Genomic DNA, 15,662 nt, shown 5'->3' with positions numbered 1-15,662 from the left:
TCTTATATTAATATGATGTATTCAAAATAAATAATCTTAAAATATTCTCTGGCCATTTAATAATAAATTCTTTTTCACACATGAAAAAGAAAAAACCGTTACATATCAAGTTTATATCGCATTAATTATAATATATCACAAATTAAAGTAGAGACAAAATTAAGTTGGTATCAAAAATAGCAGTGGACCATTACCTTTAATTTATACTTAATTATCGTATTATTCTCTTTGGATCTCTATATAAACATGATAACACATTTTGTGTTGGAGTAAGGAGTAGTTAATATCTGCATATCCAAAGAAAGAGAAAGCTTATTAAGTTTGTTGTTTCTTTCTTTCTTGGATTGAATAATTACCATGGCAACTCCACCAGGGCAAGGTAGTAACAATGTTTACTCCTTCAAGATCGTCTTGATCGGTGACGTTGCTGTTGGAAAAACCACTCTTATTGAAAGTTTCGTTTCCGGTGCCTTCAAGAATCCTAATCCCACTATTGGTACTTTAATTTTTACCCTTTGATTTCCTAGTTTTTGGGTGCTAATTACAAAGTACACTTGCATACTTAGTATGATGATGTTGTGTCTTTTTGTTTTGTCTCAAGGTTTCTCCAACAAGACCAAAGAGATAAATGTTGGTGGGAAGCAATTGAAGTTTTCAATTTGGGACACTGGTTTGTATATTTTTCTTTACATTACTTTCCCATTGAATTTTTTTGCATATAATTTAGCTTCTACACTTCTTAATTAATTACTTATTTGCTTAATCAGTGATTAATCCTTCTTGCAATTTAATTAATTTTGCATTAAGTTCTAATTTTTCATGATTAGTGTATATATGTATATGGGTGTGTATGATTTTTTTATGATCAATCATACAAGATGAAAAACTCTTGCATCCAGGGTAAATTTAATATATAAATATATAAAATTTATATACTTAATAAATAAATTTTACCATAACAAATCAAATTCACGGAATAAAAATTTTACCCAAGTTATGTTTTGCAGTAGTACTGCATGAGTTATTTGATTTCTCCAAATTAATCACAAATCAATTATCAATAATCATTGTGCTTCCTGCAGCCGGACAAGAGAGATTCAAAGCAATTACGGCTAATTATTATAGAGATGCCGACGGGATCGTTCTTCGTATGCACACTTTCATCTTTCTATTTTTCATTTTTTTTAAGAAATTTTATGATTAAAATAATTAAAAGCATTGGGAATAAATGGCTGTAGAAATTAGTGAAGTTACAATATCTATTTAGGGAAATATATAAATATGTAAATAACTATCTTGATTCAAAGACAAAAATTGGAATGATGAAAATTTTAAACTTGTCAAATTAATTGATGGGAATTATACTTTAGTCGATTGTAATTTTTAGTTATTGTTTCACTCTATAATATTTTTATGAATCTAATTTGATTATTGAAGCAACAAATATAAATTTACTAAAAAGAGAGTAAATCTAATCATTATTAACTTAAAATAAAAAAAAAATTAAAAAAAAAATTAAAAAAAAAGAGAGAAAATCTGTGACGCCCCTTACCCGTCTACTGTATAGCCGAGCAAGAAGTGCCACATTCAGTGCCGGAGCACTCTATCTTGTCTTGTCATGTCTATTGTAAATTTTAATGTCATTTAAATTAGGTAATTTATGTGTAGAATTTTTTTTTATATATCTTATTTCTGTAAAGATCTGGACAAAGCCTCCCCTGTTTTATTAGCATTTGGCGGGTTTCCACTAATCACCTGTTAACATGTCCATATTCATTTCACACATTTCCCTATCATATTCTCTTTTATCATATCATTCACAACTATTTATGAGATCTCAAAATGTATCATCTATTGTATTCATATGGAAATTCATAGATAATAAATTACAAGTTTTCATTTCAATCTCAAGTTTAATTACAAGTCCAAAATGAAATACATCATGACTAGACATAATGAACCAAAATACTAGTCTATACATGGGCCCTACCAAAATACAAAAGACTGGTCACGTGATTCTGATCGGTGGCAGATCTGGTCGGAACTCTGTCCGAACACTACTGTGGCGGCTGCTAATCTTCATTACCTACGCGATGAAAAACCAACGCGCTAAGCATAACGCTTAGTAGTACATAATTTATAATAACAATAATTAAACAATTGAATTAATATCTGTAAATCATGATTTCTGGGTCTTTTACTTTTTTATTGCTCTTTGAAGACAATTAACATTATCGGGATCTTTTTTGATTACTTATTGTATTTTAAGTCTTAATTAATTTTTATCAATGCCCAAGAAATCTATAACAAATTATAAAAGCTGGATGCACGGGTGTATACTGGTTAGACAGCCATATGTCTATCCAGTATACGTCTATCAGGCACGAGGCCAACTGTCGGGCACAAGACCCGCTGTCAGGCTTGTAAAGCCAGAAATAAAGTAGGCACAATGGCCAGTAAGTAGGCATATAGCCTGTAGAACAATCATACTAGACATATATTATCAATTCATGATTTTCTCGGTAGACAGTAATGCTATCTGTAGTCCCTAATTGGTATACCAATTTATCGAAACTAAATAAATAAGTCTAAGTATACTATGGACAATTAAACATTTTTAATTATTTTAGCACTAATCACTATTACTATTTTCTGGTATCGTTCAGTGGTACCATTAATTTCATATTAATAGGGCATTAGTCTCAATTTACATATTCATATCATTTTTAATATTTAATTAGCCTTATGAGTATTTTAATCACCATGTATAGCATTTTTCCCATGAACCTTTTCTTTAGATTTATTTTGATGTGTTATCTTTATCTAGGAATTTGACTAGGTTAGGATGTCTATTTAGTCACACTTTCTTCATAACAAATGCTCCTCTATGTTTAAACTTGAATTTCAGTTTTTGAATAACTGAATTTGGAGTTATAGAACTCAAGTTATGGTCAAAATACCATAACTGGTCCCTTTGCCTCTAAGCTGTCCAGAATTTATAATTCCTAGTCAATAAACTTTGACTAGTCATTTGATTATTTTATGGTCACTTTTAGACTTACGTTCCTTCACAAGATATGTTCCTCTACGTCTTAGGGACTCCCAGGTACAATTTCATAATTTTTCAAGCTTAGTATAGCGAGTTATAGTCAATATACTGACCTGGACTCTTAATCCTATAAAGGTAATAGTCAAACTTCAGGGTAGTATGTTTGACCCTCTTTTTAGGGTTTTTACACTTAGAATTTGGCAAAGGTGTCTAAACCAATGTTGTAGCCCTAAGTATCATGTTTCCAGATCATCTTGGCACATCTCAAATGGAATTTCCTAGTGGGAGTTATGGCCAAATGAACACACGAGTATCAAATGGCATTCTGGGTTCAATTTAACATTTTCCATATTTCAATTCCTAACTTTGGCTAATATTTTCCCTAGGATGTAATGGTTTCTAGAGCTTGGTCAAAACATAAAAATTGTTGTGCTATATCTTATAAAACTTTTGGCACTAGTTTCACTCAATTTGAAGCTTTGGAGACCAAGTTATGGCATTTTTACCAAAACTAGTCAAGCATACCAAAGGAACAGTATTTTGGATAATTTCTGGGTTGGCAGTTTTAGTGACCCAACTTATGCTAACAATTTGACTTGGTTAAAGGCAAACCTGGGTCAAGTGGTCTTCATAAAAAGTGTAGCCCTATGTCTAAGCTTTCTATTGATGTAAATTTTAGGTCATTTGGACCAGTATAGAGAGAGTTATGACCAAATGAACACGTACTGTTTATTTGGTCATTTTCTGAGTTTCAGTGTTTGGTCATCTGGGTTTGGGCAGAGAATTGGTCATGATTTTGGAAAAATTTGGGCATGGTGTCTACATGAAAAATGGGCTATTTTGAGTCCATTTTCACCTCCAATTGGCCTCATACCAATTGGAGTTACACATTTTCAGTTATGGTTCAAAAAGTAAACTGGACTCATTGAGTCCCAACCTGCAGAAAATTAAACACTCCCAATCTCAATTTCCTCCAACTCTCTTACTTCACTTTGACATTCATAGCACTTCTATATATCATCAACACATCTCAATAATCCCAATTGCAAGGTATAATACAAGAGTGCCAAAGTTAGGTCAAACCCTAACTCACAAATTTCAATCTCATGAAATTTAAATGCAAATCAATTCCTACATATAATACCTTGTTAGTTCACTTCCCTAACCTAATTTAAACCAACAAAAGCCATCAATTTCATGTCTCCCCTAGGGCCGCCGAAAAATCAAAGATTCTTCCCTCAAGGTTTACTTTTTAATTTCATGAAATTTATCCTTAGCTAAATATGCATTTCATGTTTAATGAAGAAGGAAAGATGGATTAAAGCACTAACCTTGCTTAAGCTTCCCAAACCTCAACTTTCTTGCTTCTTATGGGTATCTATGACTTTCTTATAGAGTGGGGAGTATTTTTTGTGAAGGTTGCTAAAGGTTTTGATGGGTAAATGGAGGAAGATTCAAGCTTGAAGCTTGGAAAAAAAAATGGAGGAATGGAAACAATGGTGGGCGGCACACAAGGGAGAGAGAAGAAGAAGAAGAATTGAGTTGGTGGCTTTTGTCATCTTATGAGTATTTATATATTTTCTATAATTATTGTACTTTATTGTTTTTAAATTTCATAAGTCTATTTCCGTTCTTTTCTTTTCTTTCCTTTTCTTTTCTTTTCTTTTCTTCTTCTCTCTCTTCTCATTTTCCAAATTCAAATTCATAAATTTAATTTATGTTATTTATTTTATTTCCTAACTTTAATTTGACATTTAGGTCAAAATTCACCTCTAGGGTTGAAATGACCAAAATGCCTTTCATGGTGCTCATCGGGTTATTTTTATTATTTTATACCAATTAATAAATTCTCTAAATTTTATTTTATTTCTCAAAATTTTTCCTATATTTTTTTCAATATTTATTTCATTAATATATGCCTCCTCACTATAGTTTAAGTCTAGTTCCAGACATCCTGACTGTTCGAACAGACATTAGTTATCGGAACAGTAAAATGTACGGACTACCAACAGTGAGGGCGTTACAATTCTTCCCTTCTAAATAAAATTTCGTCCTCGAAATTTACACAGTGTAAATAATCGAGGGACCGCTATCTCCTTGTCTTTTCGCCTTTTTGTGTTATAATACTTTACTTTTTCTTTAATCTGTCTTATTAATCCTAGTTCTACAATCTTATCCTTATCTCGATTTAATATTGGAAATATGTAGCTCTATACAATAGTCCCAAGTTGGTACTGTAGTCTGCAGCTTACAGCACATACATCAAGAGCATTGCATAGTTACCACGGTATATCCCAATAGACTAACTCTTTTTTTTTTTTTTTATCCTCAACCAGTTCCGTACTCATCTTTTTTCTTCTCATATACAGCTTCCTTCTCATTTCCATCTATTATCTTTGATACGATCCTTTTCGGTTGATAATCTATCATAACCTTATGGTTCAAAAGGTTGGTGACAAACATGTCATCTTCTAACCCATCTCTCGGTATCCTCTTTTAACAGGAGGTACAATGTATATGTAGGAGTGAATATAATTAGGGTCTATCAATACATACTTAAAGGTATTATAATTAAGAAATGTACCTCTAATAATGTCTACTGGATTTGGCTCCTCTCGAGCCATAGCGTACACACGAGGTGCTACTCCAGCCTTAGGCTGTTCTGTAGTCTCATAGGCCCTCTGTGATATACCAGCTGTCTCAAGCCTCACAAGTCTTCTGCCCCTCTGTACTACCAGGGTAGTCCTCTCTGTCTGTGGTAGTGTAGTGGGAGCACTCCCCTGTGGACAACTTCGTATGAAATGATCCGTAGACCCACATCTGAAACATCCACCAGTCAACAGTCGACACTCCCCTTTCTGGCACTGAAATTGATTCTATTGTTACTGTACCCAGGGAACTAGCTATAGATACTCCAGACTAGCCCCTCTGGCCATGTGTCTGGCTCTGTGAACTCTTATGCTTCTTACTACTAGTAACTGGTGCACTAAACTAGCCCTGTCCAGGACCTCTCTTACGTTGTCTATCCCTCCTGGACTACTCCTCATTTCTGACTCTCTCCACATCCAGAGCTGACGCTACTAATAGGGAGAAATCTGTGAAGTGGTGAGATGTAACTATCAGTCGGATATTGTCATTCAGTCCATCCTCAAACCTTCTGCACTTATCAACCTATGTAGGCATTAGCTCTAATGCATATCCACTAAGTCTCATGAATTCCCGCTCATATTCGGAGACTGTAAGTTGCCTTTGCCTCAGTGCTAGGAATTCTCTCCTTCTGGCCTCCAAATACACGTGGCTAATGTATTTCTTTTTGAATTTAGCCAGAAAGAACTCCCAAGTGATCTGTGCAGGCTGTTCCATTCTCGATACTGTCACCCACCATCTATATGCATCCTCCTGTAATAGGGATAGAGCACACTCCAACTGCTGCTCTGGGGTGCAGTGGAGCTGCTGCAAAACCCTTTCTGTCCTCTCCAGCCAATACTCTGCTGCGGCTGGATCATCCTCCCTCTTACCCCTGTAGTCAACTGCCCCATACTTCCACAGTCTCTCTAGTGGGGATCTATGTACAGGTTGCGACTGTGGGGTCGGTGGTGGCTTTATAGGTGGTGGTGGTGGTGGTGGTGGTGGTGGCTGTGGAGGTGGAGGTGGCTGTGGCTGTCGTATAGCTCTGGTGACCTAATGGAGCAGCTGTGTCATCTGGCCATAGAAGGCTTGCTATGCCCTACTCACAGTACCTCGAGATGACTCTGCTCTGCTACTTCGCTCCCTACTAGGAGCAGGTGCAGGTGCAGGTGCATGACTCTCTACCTCCTCCTCTATCGGTCCTGGAGGTCCGTGCTCTGAAGGATCAGATGCCATCGATCCTATAAAACAGACAAAGAACAGATCTGTATTAGTATCACCTCGACTCTAGCTAAAGGCCCATGCATGTGATGCATCTATTTCTTTCTATCTATCTAGGTCTAGGACTGCCTAAACCTCGGCTCTAATACCACTAAAATGTGATACCCCTTACCCGTCTACTGTATAGCAGAGTAAGAAGTGCCACATTCGGTGCCGGAGCACCCTATCTTGTCTTGTCATGTCTATTGTAAATTTTAATGTCATTTAAATTAGGTAATTTATGTGTAGTTTTTTTTTTTATATCTTATTTTTGTGGAGACCCGAATAGAGCCTCCCCTATTTTATTAGCATCTGGAGGGCTTCCACTAATCACCTGTTAACATGTCCATATTCATTTCACATATTTCCCTATCATATTCTCTTTTATCATATCATTCATAACTATTTATAAGATCTCAAAATGAAGTATCATCTATTGCATTCATATGAAAATTCATAGATAATAAATTACAAGTTTTCATTTCAATCTCAAGTTTAATTACAAGTCCAAAATGAAATACATCATAACTAGACATAATGAACTAAAATACTAGTCTATACATGGGTCCCACCAAAATACGAAAGACTGGTGACGTGACTCTGGTTGGTGGTAGATCTAATCGGAACTCTGTCCGAATACTACTGTGGCAGCTGCTGCTGTGGCAGCTGCTGATCTTCAGTATCTACGCGATGGAAAACCAACGCGCTAAGCATAACGCTTAGTGGTGCATAATTTATAATAACAATAATTAAACAATTGAATTAATATCTGTAAATCATGATTTCTGGGTCTTTTACGTTTTTATTGCTCTTTAGAGATAATTAATATTATCGGGATCTTTTATGATTACTTATTGTATTTTAAGTTTTAATTAATTTTCATCAATGCCCAAGAAATCTATAACAAATTATAAAAGCTGGATGCACAGGTGTATACTGGTTAGACAGCCATATGTCTGTCTAGTATACGTCTGTCAGGCACGAGGCCAGCTGTCGGGCACAATGGCCAGTAAGTAGGCATAGAGACTGTAGAACAATCATACCAGACATATATTATCAGTTCCTGATTTTCTCGGTAGGCAGTACTGCTATCTGTAGTCCCTAATTGGTATACCAATTTATTCAAACTAAATAAATAAGTCTAGGTATACTATGGGCAATTAAACATTTTTAATTATTTTAGCACTAATCACTATTACTATTTTCTGGTACCGTTCAGTAGTACCATTAATTTTATATTAATAAGACATTAGTCCCAATTTATATATTCATATCATTTTTAATATTTAATTAGCCTTATGAGTATTTTAATCACCATGTATAGCATTTTTCCCATGAACCTTTCTTTAGGTTCATTTTGATATATTATCTTTATCTAGGAATTTGACTAGGTTAGGATGTCTATTTGGTCACACTTCCTTCATAACAAATGCTCCTCTATGTTTAAACTTAAATTTTAGTTTTTGAATCACTGAATTTGGGGTTATAGAACTCAAGTTATGGTCAAAATACCATAATTGGTCCCTTTGCCTCTAAGCTATCCATAGTTTATAATTCCTAGTCAATAAACTTTGACCAGTCATTTGATCATTTTATGGTCATTTTTAGACTTAGGTTCCTTCACAAGATATGTTCCTCTATGTCTTAGGGACTCCCAGGTACAATTTCATAATTTTTCAAGCTTAGTATAGTGAGTTATGATCAATGTATTGACCTGGACTCTTAATCCTATAAAGGTAATAGTCAAACTTCAGGGCAGTATGTTTGACCCTCTTTTTAGGATTTTTACACTTAGAATTTGGCAAAGGTGTCTAAATCAATGTTGTAGCCCTAAGTATCATGTTCCAGATCATATTAGCACATCTCAAATGGAATTTCCTAGTGGGAGTTATGGCCAAATGAACACATGGGTATCAAATGGCATTCTGGGTTCAACTTAACATTTTTCAGATTTCAATTCCTAACTTTGGCTAGTATTTTCCCTAGGATGCAATGGTTTCTAGAGCTTTGTCAAAACATAAAAATTGTTGTGCTATGTTTTATAAAACTTTTGGTACTAGTTTCACTCAATTTGCAGCTTTGGAGACCAAGTTATGGCATTTTTGCCAAAACTAGTCAAGCATACCAAAGGAACAGTATTTTGGACTATTTCTGGGTTGGCAGTTTTAGTGACCCAACTTGTGCTAACAATTTGACTTGGTTAAAAGCAAAACTGGGTTAAGTGGTCTTTATGAAAAGTGTAGCCCTATGTCTAAGTTTTCTATTGATGTAAATTTTAGGTCATTTGGACCAGTATAGAGAGAGTTATGACCAAATGAATACGTACTATTCATTTGGTCATTTTCTGGGTTTCAGTGTTTGGTCATTCGGGTTTGGGCAGAGAATTGGTCATGATTTTGGAAAAATTTGGGCATAGTGTCTGCATGAAAAATGGGCTATTTTGAGTCTATTTTCACCTCCAATTGGCCTCATACCAATTGGAGTCACACATTTTCAGTTATGGTTTAAAAAGTGACTGGACTCATTGAGTCCTAACCTGCAGAAAATTAAACACTCCCAATCTCAATTTCCTCCAACTCTCTTACTTCACTTTGACATTCATAGCACTTCTATATATCATCAACATATCTCAATAATCCCAATTGCAAGATATAATACAAAAGTGCCAAAGTTAGGTCAAACCCTAACTCACAAATTTCCATCTCATGAAATTTAAATGCAAATCAATTCCTACATATAATACCTTGTTAGTTCACTTCCCTAACCTAATTTAAACCAACAAAAACCATCAATTTCATGTCTCCCCTAGGGCTGCCGAAAAATCAAAGATTCTTCCCTCAAGGTTTACTTTTTAATTTCATGAAATTTATCCTTAGCTAAACATGCCTTTCATGTTTAATGAAGAAGGAAAGATGGATTAGAGCACTAACCTTACTTGAGCTTCCCAAACCTCAACTTTCTTGCTTCTTATGGGTATCTATGGCTTCCTTATGGAGTGGGGAGTATTTTTTGTGAAGGGTGCTAAAGGTTTTGATGGGTAAATGGAGGAAGATTCAAGCTTGAAGCTTGGAAAAAAAAATGGAGGAAGAGGGAACAATGGTGGGCGGCACACAAGGGAGAGAGAAGAAGAAGAAGAAGTGAGTTGGTGGCTTTTGTCATCTTATGAGTATTTATATATTTTCTATAATTATTGTACTTTATTGTTTTTAAATTTCATAAGTCTATTTCCTTTCTTTTCTTTTCTTTCCTTTTCTTTTCTTTTCTTTTCTTCTTCTTTCTCTTCTCATTTTCCAAATTCAAATTCATAAATTTAATTTATGTTAATTATTTTATTTCCTAATTTTAATTTGACATTTAGGTCAAAATTCACCTCTAGGGGTGAAATGACAAAAATGTCCTTCATGGTGCTCATCGGGTTATTTTTATTATTTTATACCAATTAATAAATTCTCTAAATTTTATTTTATTTCTCAAAATTTTTCCTATATTTTTTTAAATATTTATTTCATTAATTTATGCCTCCTCACTATAGTTTAAGTATAGTTTCAGATATCTGAATGTCCGAACAAATATTAGTCATTGGAACAGTAAAATGTACGGACTAGTGAAGGCGTTACAAAACCTCATTAGTGACTATTCAAGAGTTAAAAAAGAAAGGAGAGTGCACAGATGAAAATTTCTAAAGATGACACATGAATTTTATTATATAATCACATCAATTAAACTTTTATAAGTGAATTAAATTGAATTTTATTATGAAAATTATTCTTAGAAAGTTGTGCAATATTATTTAATATTTAATAATTAATAATCAATAAAATAACTTATAAATAAGCTAATATTGCTTACAAGAACTAAGTGCTTGTTTAAAATATTGAGTAATATCAAAGATACGCAAAATAAAGAGACATTAATAATGTTTGTTCATTATTTATGTTGATTTTTCAGGCCATTGATTGCGGAGCAACTTTCATTCTCGTAACAAAATTTTGGGCTTTATTTTTTCTGGGTCACTCTCTTTTTGAAGACTCCATTTTTTTAATTTTCCCCAACTTATGTGGGAATATTTTCACCCCTCATTTTCCAACAATTCCTTTTTATACTATACATATTTTCTTAATATTTAGGTTTGTTCTTAATTTAAATCACTGCCAAAAAATTAAAGGTAGTATTGATTCCAGCAGCTACAATTTATGGGCAGCATTTAGATGCTAGAGCTATTGTTGAAAAAAGTTTTTTGTAATATATATTAGTTAAAAATATTAAAATATTATTTAAATTTTAATTTAATAAATTTTAATCATAAAATTATTAGAATAAGAAAATTATTTTTGTCAAACTATTTTTTTCAACATGATTTAAAATGATATTTTATTTAAACCTTTAATTATTCTTATAAATTATTCTTTTATGAGAAAAGAAATCTACATTTAATATTTATGCATTTATTACGGTCTATGATGTGACACAGAGATCAACATTCAACAACTTAGTTAACAAATGGATTAAACAAATGGAAGAAAATACCACAAAGGAGAAATGTGTGAAGATACTAGTTGGAAACAAAGTTGATAAAGTAAGTTTTCTCCTCTTCTTGTTTGCTCACAATCAATCAAACAAATTATAAATTGAATGTCAAATTACAATATATCAAATGTGAATTCAGGAATCTGAAAGGGTTGTAAGTAAAGATGAAGGAAAGGCTCTAGCAGAAAAGCATGGATTATTGTTTGTTGAAAGTAGTGCTAAAATTAAAGAAAATGTGGACAAATGTTTCCAAGATCTAGCACTTAAGGTACTCTTAATTACTACTCAACCATCTGTTCATTAGTTTAGAATTATTATGTTATTGTTGGTTATCAACTACATTGACTAGATCCATCTATCATTAACACAATTAAGTCTCTTGTAGATTCTGGACGAAATAGATAATAAGAAGCCGAAGAAGGACGACGCCCCGGAAAAGAAGCCGCCATCAACACCTCAACCACCCACAGTGAAGCCTGAACCAGCAACACCAACAAAACCTAAAGCATCAGAAAAACAATCTTCATACTCGGCAACACCACCATGCAAACGCTGTTGCTAATAAAATACGATGCGCAGCCACAGCTCCAGCCACAGGGCAGCGCTTTGACCAACACTAAAGGAGTATCTATTATCAATAACCAAATAATGCTAATAGCTTGTGCAAATTAATGGCTTTGTTTTTCTCCTATAACTAAAATTGGATAATAATGATAACAACAGTATTATAACATCTTAAAATCTATTTGTCTCAATCTTTATTTCCATTTGAGCAAATCCTTAGGAAAACAATTTTGCTTCCACAATGTTGTTTAACAAGAGATGCCAACAAAATCACCAGCTACCAGCCACAGTGCAAAACAAAGCGTCTCCTAACATGGATAAGATAAAGCTTGATCTTTTATCCAAGAGACTGTTTCGTCAGAGGCTACCAACATGATACGGCACTAGCAGTAGATTCCAAAATTCTCCTAGCTTTTGTGTCTGGATCTGGTAGCTCATCACTTGGGTTCTGCAAAAACTAACTTAAAGGTATCATTGCCAAAGTCCTTAAGATGATGCTAACCGTTCCATATATGCATCTGTTCTTGTTGCAAAGGCACCGAAAGCCAGCAGCAATCTTCTTCTTCTTCTTTTTATTTTTATTTAAATATTTATTTATTTATTTATTTATTGGTGTGTCTGATAAGCAAGCAATAATGAGTTATTATTTTAATAATTAGAAGCCAGGGAGCCTAGCAAATGACACAAGCCAATCAAGAGACAACCAAGACAAAGAACCTAAGCAAGCAAACCATAAAAACACTGCTGATTAAACAAGACAGAAAAGAAAAAGAAAAAAAATATATTGTATATAATAATAAGCTATTTATTGAAAAAAAAATAAGATTTTCAATATATAACAATAATTAAGTAGAAAAAAAATAATTTCATAAAATAATAAATTATTACTATAATGTTAAATTAACAATTGTCCTTAGAAAGTTTTCATTTTTTTGAAGCATTATATGATCACTCAATACTAATACTATCAAAGACATCTTTTTTAATATATATAAACAAATAATCATTCAACAATTGATCTGTCATTTGACTTGTCTTTGTAATTTTTAATGTAAAGAATGCTCTTTCAATGCTTGCAACTGCAACATATAATATAAACACTAATTTTACAAGCATGTAAAGCTTGTAGATTTTTTATATATTACACGTCAGTTGTCAAAATAATATATACAATAACTATTAGTATACTTAATATAAAGCTTGTAGAAAAATCAACAAACACTAATTTATCAATTGATTGTAAAACAAAAAAAAAATAAAGTTTCTATAATTAAAATACACTTGAATAATTAGAAAATTTTAATTCTTGATTATTAATAAAGTTCTAGTAGATATGTTTTGATTTTTTTAGGTTTTATTATTTATTTAAAATATTAAAATAGTAGGTGTCTATAGTGAAGTGTTCAATAAATCTAAGTTTATTAAATATAATAATATTTAAAAAGTTTTAATCGAATAAAAAATTATTTTGATGAAATCATATAAAATATATATATATATATATATATATATATATATATATATATATATAATGAATGGGTCAATTGACCCACTCAAGTGAACATATATCCGCCCTTGATTCTACTATAAGAATAGCTAATTCCACAACGTACATTCATTTTCACCTCGTACGTGTTAGCTTCTTGCCTGAATTGATGATTGGGAAAGCAAAAGTGACGTGATTAGCTAATTCCACAATGACACTTCCAATACTTTATAGATTGGTTAAGAGAGAAAATAAAATGACAAAAATTAAATAATATAAGAGCACATAGAAATATAACATTATTTTATTGTAAAGTTTATGTCCACGAATCGAATAATTTTCATTAAGAAAATAAGTGCTTCACAAAGATAATTAAATTGCTCTTAACCTAATTAATCCACTATACCCAAATCTCTCGCTTAAATTAACTCTTACAAACTCAAGTGTTTTAAATATTTACTTGTAATCTCTCACCCTCTTAGCTCAATTTGTTCTCTAAAGGAAAGGTAATGGATAGGATATCCCACCCGAACCTCATTAATATTTTTAATAACCGAATATATCCTTAACCAAATATATCCTAAATCCGATTATCATTATCCAAACTTGTTTAGCTTTTTATATTTTAATTAATATTCTAAATAAAAAAATACTTTTTATTAATAATTTATATTTTAAAATTTAATAATTATATAAAATATTTAAATTTTATTTATTTAATATATAATCTATAACAAAATTTATAAATAATATCATAAAAATATATTTATATAATTAATTATTTTATAAATGGGTTTGGATACGATGAGCATCGTGATGAGCATCGTGAGGGCAACATGGTAAACCACTTCCCATGTTCAAAGGAGCAAATACAAGATACAGGGCCAACGCATTGCAAGGACTAATTCAAGCACATATTGATGAAGTATGGTAGCCCAACATGCAAGGAATTCAAGAGGGGCATAAGTGTGGTGTGTTGATGTAATTCGGTATTCAAAGTGAACCAAACCATGGTCCAGCAAAGTGAGCCAAACCAAGGTCCAACCAAGTGCGTCAAATTGAACCTCTTCCATCCCAAAGATTGTCCATTCAGTAGCTTTGCAGCTTGTGAGCTTTATCCAAGTTGCAAAGGAAAGTGGGAGAGCCTTTTGTCCAAGATATAAAGAAAAAAACAACATTGTCATTTTTAGCTACAAGACAAAAGAAATTTTTTGGTTCAGATTTCAATGATTCAGACTTGTAAATGTGGTTTTTACCTAAAATGGGGGTGAATGTATTTTATCCAACACTTAGAGAAACTCTTGGACAAAGACTCTAAGTGCTGGCAAAACCATGGGCAGCCTTATAAAGTTTTCTTCTTCATTTTGTTAGTCAGTTTTTAGAATTTGCCATTGTTAAGCTTGTAAGCTTAACAACTCCTTTGAGAGAGTTTTATGTATGTTCTTACTAAGTTCCACTAAGAACTTAGATTCAATATAAGTTAGTCACTTATATTGTCTCATTTTGATATCTGGTGTAATTTGGCACAAGTTGCCTTATTTGGATCAGATCCTTGACTTTCTTCTACTATTCAAATGGTTATTCATCACATATTGGTGTTTATGTCATCTTGTTAGTAAAAGAGTTATTTAAGTTATGATTGTTGCTTGGTTTTGAACATTCCATGGAAAAATCATTTCAATAAAATGTGAGCTTGTTTCCAGCCTAGACGTGAGCTTACATCATTTGGTATCAGAGCTCTTGGCCTTCAAAACCAAGTGAGTTTTCATCTTTGTTGTGTTCTTGTTTGGTTTTAAAGTCTATTCCTTTGTGTTGAGCTGAATCTTTGTATCTCCTTCTCAAAATTTTCTTTTTGTGTTCTTACTTATCACATTTTTCTTAGTTTTGTCTATTTGTGTTGCTGCTCTTCCTTACCACCCTTCTTTAACCTATTTTGCATCTTGTATTATCTTGAATGTATATGTGCTGAGAGTTGACTAATGTTTTGAAAAGTTACAATATGGCTTGTTTAGTCCTAAAAGCGAAATTGGCAGGTTTAGCCTAATAGGAGATTTGAGAGTGAATTTTGGAAACCTAAGCAAACCCATCCAAAAAATTGTGAAACTTAGTAGGCAAACTAAATAATATCTGAGGAGATATTACATAAAA

At 32.7% G+C, this 15,662-nt stretch overlaps 1 protein-coding gene across 1 annotated transcript; it reads left to right on the top strand.

The window, feature by feature from the left end:
- The first annotated feature begins 280 nt into the window (after window positions 1–280).
- LOC110669186 (ras-related protein RABC2a-like) lies at window positions 281–12,026 on the top strand. The gene is made up of 6 exons (XM_021830698.2): window positions 281–496; window positions 602–670; window positions 1,083–1,146; window positions 11,390–11,513; window positions 11,604–11,732; window positions 11,850–12,026. The coding sequence occupies exons 1-6, from the start codon at window positions 358–360 to the stop codon at window positions 12,024–12,026; spliced, it is 702 nt and encodes a 233-aa protein (XP_021686390.2). The 5' UTR covers window positions 281–357.
- The last annotated feature ends 3,636 nt before the right edge of the window (window positions 12,027–15,662 follow it).

Source organism: Hevea brasiliensis, chromosome 3, assembly GCF_030052815.1.
Source record: "Hevea brasiliensis isolate MT/VB/25A 57/8 chromosome 3, ASM3005281v1, whole genome shotgun sequence".
Classification (NCBI taxonomy): Eukaryota; Viridiplantae; Streptophyta; class Magnoliopsida; order Malpighiales; family Euphorbiaceae; genus Hevea; species Hevea brasiliensis.
The sequence above is the reverse complement of the archived record's forward strand: the minus strand, read 5'-3'. Positions and strand labels throughout refer to the sequence as shown.